Source organism: Papaver somniferum, chromosome 5, assembly GCF_003573695.1.
Source record: "Papaver somniferum cultivar HN1 chromosome 5, ASM357369v1, whole genome shotgun sequence".
NCBI classification, from domain to species: Eukaryota; Viridiplantae; Streptophyta; class Magnoliopsida; order Ranunculales; family Papaveraceae; genus Papaver; species Papaver somniferum.
The window spans coordinates 63,193,441-63,203,023 of record NC_039362.1 but is presented as its reverse complement, the minus strand read 5'-3'; the positions used below and the strand labels follow the sequence as shown (position 1 = coordinate 63,203,023).

The 9,583-nt window shown below is 38.4% G+C and overlaps 1 protein-coding gene across 7 annotated transcripts; it reads left to right on the top strand.

Annotated features, from left to right (window-relative positions):
• Nucleotides 1–956: 956 nt before the first annotated feature.
• LOC113281720 lies at nucleotides 957–8,017 on the top strand. Of its 7 annotated transcripts, none has more exons than XM_026530532.1 (4): nucleotides 957–1,067; nucleotides 1,729–3,817; nucleotides 3,924–4,265; nucleotides 6,028–8,017. In XM_026530532.1, exon 2 carries the CDS (start codon nucleotides 1,764–1,766, stop codon nucleotides 3,576–3,578), a length of 1,815 nt encoding a protein of 604 aa, XP_026386317.1. In that variant the 5' UTR covers nucleotides 957–1,067; nucleotides 1,729–1,763; the 3' UTR covers nucleotides 3,579–3,817; nucleotides 3,924–4,265; nucleotides 6,028–8,017. The 7 variants fall into 7 exon arrangements, with proteins under 7 accessions (XP_026386317.1, XP_026386312.1, XP_026386313.1 ...); XM_026530527.1 differs by having other exon boundaries at nucleotides 964–3,817; nucleotides 3,924–3,986; nucleotides 4,176–4,265; XM_026530528.1 differs by having other exon boundaries at nucleotides 964–3,817; nucleotides 3,924–3,986; nucleotides 4,077–4,265.
• Nucleotides 8,018–9,583: the final 1,566 nt, after the last annotated feature.

The window sequence follows — 9,583 nt, the reverse complement described above, 5'->3', positions numbered from 1 at the left end:
AAATTTATGGACCCAGAATCGGACCCTATTAAACAACCGGGGTACCCACCGGTTCCGGGTAATTAACGGTTATTTACTTAAATATTTTGAAACCAAGTTCTTAGACTTCAAAATCTAAATTTCTCTTCCGTGAAATCTGGAATCAAGTTGGAGTCTACATTTTAAAACCAACAGAGATAGTGTGCAAGAAGATTAAAACCAAAAGAGATAGTGTGCAAGAAGAAAATTAAAATATACAACCACAAAAAGAATCTGCTACAAGGAATCTTGTAGAATCTTGAGTTATAGAGAGAAGTTGAAAGTAAAGCGTAGACAGAGAAGTAATTAACAAAAGGATTAGTTAGTCCATTACATTGGTCAGAAACTACAAAAGGATTAGTTGTTTACGAATCTTGTATCACCAAATGTGGCTTTCGCGATTGACAACAGTAGTATTACTCCAATTAGTAGTAGAGATAACAACATCCACATTCCACATTTGAAGTATTGAAGAGGATCCATTAATTGTTTGATTAAAATGGTGTTACGGTATAAGCAACAACATCTCCTGTTATTCTTAAATCAAACTAAAAAAAAATCAAAAAATTAAAAAACTAAGCCGAGGAGAGAAATAAACATGAAGAGGAAGCTTGTGAGGCGAGATATAATGATTTCTTATAGATTATTAACGCATATTCTACAGTTAGGGCAAAATTTAATCGAGTACCCGTCGGGTATACCGGTTAGGACCCGATATTAATCGGTTCCCTAACGGGTCTACCCGTCGGGTCTTAAATCTACTAATGGGTCTCATATTAGTACCCGGAACCGGACCCGTTATATGCGGGTCCGGTCCGGTCCGGTGCCGGGTAAATGGGTACCCTTGTTACCGTAGTTCGAAAACCCGTCACAGACGACCTTGGCCCGTTACTCATATCCAAGTCCCCTTTTCAAACTATGCTTAAAACCGTAAAATATGTCCAGCTCGCAAATTCCCTGACTCATAGAATCTCTTTGGGGAGGGTTCATTCCGATTCAAAATTTCTAACTCAACAGCAATTTATCAAACGCACATGGAGATTCAATCTGTAAGTTTAGTTTAGGGTTTTATCTTCATTAATTACGCTTTCATTTTTTTTTGTTGGAATTTCAAGGGTTTTTGCTTTGCTTGAGAACCCTAATTCTGTTGGGCACAAAATTATATTAGGATACCAACACCAATTAGTAATAAATTTTAATAATTCTACTTACCTTAGGAGTTTTGTTTCTGTAGGAAATAAGTTAATGATTTCAGTATTTGCTTAGAACTAGGAAATTTTAGGACGTTCTGTAAACACTCACCTGTTTATTCTCCTGTTTATGCATTCAATTTCTATCGCTACAATTAAGCTTTGCTTACTTGAGGTGTCTCATCTTCAATCAACTGTTAAGTGTCTGTTAGTATTAGGAATCCTATCAATGACTTCGTCATCACAAACTCAATTATCAATGACTTCGTCATCACAAACTCAATCATCCGGAACCGCATCTGCATCTACCACCACTACCCTCGCAGCAGCAGCACCTGCGGGCGATGGTGGTTCTTCATTGCCTGGTTCAACATGTGCAGCGCCCGCTGCGTCTAATACCTCACCAGCATTCTCTATGCCCTTGTTTGGAGCTCCTACTGCTGCTGTTGCACTGTCAACTACTGTTACTGCTTTGTTACTGCTGTTGGTCATTTTTCTAGCATGTTTCCTTCAACTGCAGCCTCTTCTTCTTCTACGTCACCCTTTAGCACAACTATGGCATCTGCATTTCCATTTGGAACTGGTTCAGCACTGTCAAATACCACTGCTAGCTTTACACAGACGGCTGGGACTGCATCAACCTCTTCGTCAACAACCACCTCATCCACTTTTTCCTTTGGAACTCCATCCTCTTCTCCATATGTATTTGGAGGAGCTAGTGACCCACTCTCTAGCCCCGCACTCACAAAGCGAGGGGCTACTGGTTTTGCATCAACAGTCACCACCAGGGGTCCAGTTCCGCCAGAAAGTACAGCCCCTGCTACACCTTCTAGTACTATTAAAAGTGCTGTAACGACTGGCCTAATCTTTAGCCCTGCACCTAGAAAGCCCTTGTTCTCAGGTATTGGAGAAGCTACTGGTTTCACATCAACAGTCACCACCACGACACCCGCTTCCCCTGCTCCTGGTCTCTTTTCTTTGCAAGCTGCTTCCTCTGCTGGTTCCCAACCATCTATTACTACTTCTAAACAAGAACCAGAACCTGTGGTCCTTAAAGTTGCCAACTCAAAATTTTATGACTTCGACAGGGATAAGACTGAAGAATGCTTCACAGCTGATCAGATATGGGCCGTTTATGACTATTTAGATCTTATTCCCAGAGGTTATGCTCGGATCAATAAAGTATATTCACCTTTCAAGGTGGATATTACATGGTTGGAGTTTTTTGCTAGGGATATCAATGAGACTGCTTGGAAGAGAAGTGTGTTACCTGTTGCTTGTGGGAAGTTCATACACAGCGCGACTGCTACAACTGAAAATATATGTGCATTCTCGCATAAGATTTTCTGGACAAGAAGGGTTAATAAGATTTACAACATCTACCCCCAGAAAGGGGAAACTTGGGCCCTCTACAAGAACTGGAACATTAAATGGAGCTCTGATGCTGGCAACCACAGAGAGTACGAATATGAATTTGTCGTAGTCCTGTCATATTACACTAAGATATCAGGCATTTTGGTTGACCCTTTGGTTAACTTAAAAGGTTTTGTATGCCTGTTTAAGCCAGCCGAAAACAATGGCATGGTTTCCTTTCAGATACCATCCAATGAAATGTTAAGATTCTCTCACAGGGTTCCTTCATACAGAACAAACGGTAAAGAACAAAAAGACGTCCCTGAAGGTTGTTTTGAACTTGATACTTGTTCCCTTCCCACTAACCTTCAGGAAGTGTCTGGGGTCATCGATACGGAGGATAAACCTGTTGATTGTAATATTAATGGTTTGCTAAAATCTGTATCCAGAGAGAATCCCAGGCCGAAGAAGAGAAAAAATCCTGATGCAGAGAGTTCCTTGGATGAGAGCTTCGCAGGTGGAAATAAGTCTTCTAGAATATCAAAGAGATGCTATAGAACAAACGGTAAAAAACGAAAAGACGTCTCTGAAGGTTGTTTTGAACTTGATACTTGTTTCCTGCCCACTAACCTTGAAGAAGTGTCTGGGGTCATCGATACAGAGGATGAAACTGTTGATTGTAATGTTAATGGTTCGTTAAAATCTGTATCTAGAGAGAATCCTGTGCCGAAGAAGAGAAAAAATCCTGATGCAGAGAGTTCCTTGGGTGGCAGTTCCGCAGGTGGAAATAAGTCTTCTAGAATATCAAACGGATGCTATAAGAACTCAAACGAAGAAAAGCGGGCAGCAGAAGCTTTTGGCCCACCTCTGGATAAGAGCAAGGCTACCGATGTTTCAGACGGCAAAAAGAAATGCTATTGCTCACACCAAGGAAATGAGTCCAGATGGTGTGAATACCATATGTGGCAGTGTGGGCGAGGACATCCCCTCTTCGCCTTCTTCTTCAAAGATTTTTGAAACGCCAGTACCGAGATTCTGCAACTTTGGCGAAGAGAGATCCTGTGAAAAGTTTAAGACTGGCCAGATATGGGCTCTGTATTCTAAATTAGATAAGTTTCCCAGAAAGTATGCTCAGATAGAGAGTGTTGAGTCCTGTTTTTAAACTTGCTGTAAAGTTGCTTAAATCTTGCGATCCACCAAGAGGCATTATTCCATGGGTTGACAAGGAAATGCCAGTAAGCTGTGGAACATTTAAGGTCACTTCTGACGAAGCTGTTGTCTTTAACAATTTCATTTCTTTTTCTCATCAGTTAACTGAGGTACCAGTTGTTCATAACGTGTACACAATCTATCCAAGTGCAGGGGAAGTGTGGGCACTATACAGTAAATTTCGCTTTGACTTGACGTGCTCGGACTTGAAGAAATGTGAGTACAACATTGTTGAGGTTATAGAGGTGGTTGATGTTCACTGGATAATTGTTTCGGTTTTGCAAAGAGTTACTGGTTTGATGACAGTGTTCAAAGCAAAAGATGAGGGACTTGACTCTGTTGCTGCTGTACCGTGGATTGAATTGTATAGATTCTCTCATCAAGTTCCTACTTTCATGTTGTCAGGCGCAAGGTATGGCAAGTTGCGTGGCTGCTGGGAGCTCGATCCTAGATCATTGGCAGTTTATTGATATTCGGCGAACTAAAGGGGAGCAGGTTGGTGTAGATTAACCATTCTTCTATTTTTAGGTGTAGGTTAACCATTCACAAAAAGTATTCTCTTTTGGTATGAAAACTGGGTTTCTCTTTTGGTATCAGCTTTCTTGTTGGGTTGTAAATTCTGGATGGAGTGGTGTCAGCATAGGCCTTGAACTATTCGTGTTTTGTGGCGCTTAAGAGCATCCACAGTCATGATGTTAAAATGGTATATAATATATACCATATTGGAGCGGCAACGGATATGGTAAAATGGCATATTATATGCTAAATTTGAATGGTATATATACCATTCCAATTTAGCAATCGGTGTTTAAAAGTGTGCGCAGTGCTTTTCCACCAACCAAAGTAGCAGGCGCAGTTTTAAACACCTCTTAATATCTAGGCTCAGTTTTAAACACCTCCTAACTTTGAAAAGGTGTTTTAAACACCGCTCACATAAATCCTAAAATGTTTGTGTGTGTTAAAACACCGCCCAACATGTGGGTGTGTGCTAAAACTCCGTATTGTATAATAAAGTTGAAGACACCATCGTGGTTAACACGAAAAATCCTATTTTGGAATAGTATATATACCAGTTCAAGGTACCATTTACAGTTCGTGATTGTGCATGCTCTAATAGAGTTATATTCTCACAGTACGTGTCAGTTAGCCTGTGGATTTATACTTGTGCTTGCAGAGATATTAACTTATGTTGAATGTAGTTATATAAACACTTTTATGAGTGCTGCTGTGCTAGACCATGAAACACCAAACATCATTCTACGGGTGAATGTACAATCTTTTTGATATTTAGTTGTTCTTTACATTATGAACTTTTAGATGAATGTAAATTTGCAGGTGACCCCTTCATGATCCAAGTTTGTGGCATCTGTTTGCATAAAGCATATATAACATAAATTGCAGTGTAATACTATAATTCTTAATCTCTATCTTGAAATATGCTGACTAATTAAATTCTTGGCTCGCGCTTCTTTAACATAAATTGCAGTATAATACTATAATTCTTAATCTCTATCTTGAAATATGCTGACTAATTAAATTCTTGGCTCGCGCTTCTTTGATGTTCATGATCAAACAGTTTTTAAGGAATGCTAGTGTGAATCCATATACAGCTTGACATGTTATTCTTAGCTGTTTGGTGGCGATACTTTTATCCAATATAGTTTTCATGTTCTGATATGCTAATGTTGAGGCCGGTATGCAACCAGAAGTTTTTGTTTTTTTGCATAATGTGAATGCAGTAAAAGTTAAGGTTTCCTCGTAGTTGATCACATATGAATCTAGAGAGCTCATTATTTTAGACTGCAAATGAGAAGTTTGGTACTGAAGCTCAAGTTGCTTAAAGCTATTGGACCAATCTTTTGCTAGGTTCTTGTCTGAACGGGGTTGCTAGTTGTTTACCAAGTGAAGTTCAGTCAACTGCTCTTCCACTAATGAAAAATATTTGGAGCATTAAACTCACCATCATCGACCACTTTGTATACTATTGAACAAATGACCCCAAGCCTACAGGAAAAATAATCATTTTGCAAATGATCGATTTGCTCTAGTTTGATTAATCTTTCATCTCTGAATCCCTTTGTTTTCGTAGTTGTTTGTCTGTCTCCTGTTACGCTCATTTTGTTCTTCATTTTTTTATTCTGATCCTCTAGTTGCTTATGATTAATTTTTGAAATTTTATTTCCCCCTCTCTCTGTTTGTTCTTTTGTTTAAACGAAAATCAATCGGATTTGATTCTTGTTTTCTCTGTGATTTGCAGCTACCATCCATGATTACCAGTTGCGTGCAACCAGTTGCGGATCTTTTGGAAGCAGGTTTTGTTTCTTAATCTTTCTTAGCAGTTATTGGCTTTAGATAATTTGGTGAAGTTATTGTCTTGTTGCCATGCATCCTCTAAACCTATAGATAATCTCTTTGTTCAAACCATTTTTGATCAACTTTTTGTTCATCAACAATAAATTCAAAAAACTTGTCTGCCTCCATTTTTGGAAGTGCCACATCAGGGCATCAATCCATTCCGTAATTTCTGCAGATCTTCCGTAATTTGTGCAGATCTCCTGTAACCTTGCTAATCCCTCGTTTGACCCAGAAAATCCAATAATTCAAATCCCCCTTAATTCTTCTGGATTTCCAAAATTCCTGCCAAAATTATAGGACTCGGATTATATCTTCTGAAACTAATTTTAGTACTTACCGAACCCTTATATCTTATAAGCCAAAACCCTAATCTCACAGCAACTATTATACACATTACTGCAATCCTAAAATGAGAGTCATGGCTTCCAGTTCTGCAAACCAGAATAGCCTCACTGCTGAAGCAAAATCAACCAGATCAAGTCTTGCTGCTCGAAGACTTCAAAGGAACATAGTTGGATCTGTCAAGGCCATTGATGAAGCTCCTGACGAATGGTCAAACAGTCTAGTGGGGAAAATATTTGCTATAGATATGGTTGAAGTGAAGGAGGTGCATGATGAAATCAACCTTCTTTGGGTAAGATACAAGATCAAAGAAATCAAGGTCATGGGACATAACTTGTATGTCTTTAAACTAGAAACTGGAAACGATCAGAAGGAGATTCTGAAAAAGAGTCCATGGGCCATCATGGGGTACTTACTTTCTCTTCAGAAGTACAATACAGAGGTACCTCCAGAGAATCTGAGGTTCACTCATCAGGAATTTTGTCTGAAGTTCAGAAACTTGCAACCGGAACACCTTAATGTGAATGTCATCGATAAATGTTTGGCTTCATTGGGAAAGAAGATATCAACTAATCCAAAAAACTGTAATCCAAAGTCTGGAAATACAGTCCAGGCTCAAATCAAAATGGATCTTACAAAGCCACTAAGAAGGGGAGGATGGTGGAGAACTGCTGCTGGAGGGGTAGTCTGGGTCAAATACCACTGGCAAATGCAGCCTCATAATCTATGTGATAAGTGCTTTGTCATTGATCATTCGGAGGAAAATTGTGCAGATATTGCTTACCAGTTACAAGTGTCTGGGGTCTTTGAATTGGAAGCTGAAACTGTTGATTGTAATATTAAATGGTTCGTTAAAATCTGTATCCAAGGAGAAGCATGGCACGCTGAGGAAGAGAAAAAATCTTGATGCAGAGAGTATGTTTGATGGAAGTTCCCCAGGTGCAAATAAGTCTTCTAGTATGTCAGACGGATGTTATAAGAACTCAAATGAAGAAAAGCGGGCAGCAGAAGCTTCTGGTCAATCTCTGCATAGAAGTAAGGCAACTAGTGCTGCTCACACTGAGGAAATGAGTCCAGATGGTGTGAATACCATACATGGCTGTGCGGACGAGAACATCCCCTCTTCACCTTCTTCTTTGAAGACTTCTGAAATGCCAGAGACGGAATTCAACAACTTTGAAGAAGAGAGATCCTGTGAAAAGTTTAAGGCTGGCCAGATATGGGCTCTATATAGCAAATTGGATAAGTTGCCTAAAAACTATGCTCAGATGGAGAGTTTTGAGTCACTTCCAGTTTTTAAACTTGCTGTCAAGTGGCTTAAATCTTGTGCTCCACCAAGAGGCGTTATTCCATGGGTTGACAACAAAATGCCAGTAAGCTGTGGAACATTTAAGGTCACATCTAGTGAAGTTGTTGTCTTTAACAATTCCAGTTCTTTCTCTCATCAGTTAAATGAAGTACCAGCTGTTAATAATGTGTGTTGGAAAACTATTAATAAAAAAATAATTTTTTAAAGTTTTAATAAAAAAAAATTATAATTTATTGTTTTATTTTGTGAATGAAACTTTTTAGTCTCACATCGTGGAGTTTCCAATTTTTAGTAGTTTTAAGAAACTATATAAACCTTTTAGTCCCACATCGGGGAGTTTTTCTACATAAGTTGTATTTGTCAATTATATAAAGAAATTCACTACTTTTGTAAAATCTATGGGAAAAGGGTTGCTCTATATTTTAGAGGGACCCCTAAGGGAAAATATTTTATAGCGGTTTTTAAGCATTCGCGATTTTTCTTAACGGTTTTTTCGGAGTTGCCAAGCTTAAGTTGAGCATCTACTACATATGCTAGTAGTAGGTGTATTAGGGTGTTTTATCCTGGAGATATCCGTCCTGTGAGGGCTATAGCATCACTCTTCAGTGTAGCCGGACGCTAATGTCTTAAGGACAGCGTGTTGAACACGTGACTCACTCTATTTTCCAAAGTTTTGCCTTGTTGCTGTTGCGAAGATATGGGGAGCTTGTTCGTTTCGTCAAAGCAATCACTTCCATTATAAAGGAGCTAAGTATTAATAACTTTTTCTTATTTGATTTTTCTTTGTTTTTGATTATTGCACCCAACAATCTTAAGACATTATCATTTGTAATAATCGAAAACGATTGATTGGTTTGTGAATCATGGATGTTAATTGTGGAGTGAAAAACAAAAACGAATTTCTGGTCAGCTGTAGAGTTTCAATTTTATCTTTTAATCTAGAAGGAATTTCGATGAACCCTTTTGACACAACCTAGTAGACATCCTGATAGTTATCCGCGTAAAATTTCAGAATTTTTGGAGTTATAAAAGTATTTTTCTGATATTTTACAAAACAGAAAAACGTTTCTGAAAAATTCTGACGAGCAGAAAATTGTAGTTAACTAAATTAATTTTTGTGGGGTAACCATGAGTTTTTTGAAACGCTGATTCAAACGAAGTTTGTATATATAGATGTTATCTTCAAAACTCATATTTTACTTTCTGATTTGGAATTGTGATTTGTGAATAAAGGTGTCATCTCCGAGGGACATGGCTAATAGCCGCATGTGGTTGGAAACAAATCTTCCAAAGATGGCAAAGGTGAGAACATCGAACGCAACTCTAAGCATGGTCTTCATGATAAAGGTATATTTCGTAAACCTGAATCCGGAATTACTTTAGTTAAGGGTGAGTGTTATGTTTGTAAAATTCCTGGCCACGCGGCAGTAAATTGTAGACAACATAAAAACCTTAATAAGTAGAAAGTTAATGCTAATTTAGTTGAAACAAACTAGAACGAGTTTGGTGGCATGATGTCGGAAGTTATTTTAATAACCAATGTGAGAGACCAGTAGGTGGACTCTGGAGCCACCAAGAATGTTTGTTGAAACAGAGACCTGTTCACCTCCTATCATAGCATAGGGGATGTCGAGAAACTCTTATTGAGTAACTAATATGCAATAGAGGTTGCATAAAAGGAAAAGGTCGAGCAGAAGCTCATATCTGTAATATTCTCACATTGAATGAAGTTTTCATGTTCCGAGCATATGTGAAAATCTTGTATCTTGTTCTGTTGTAGATGGAAAAATATTTAAGATCTTAATTG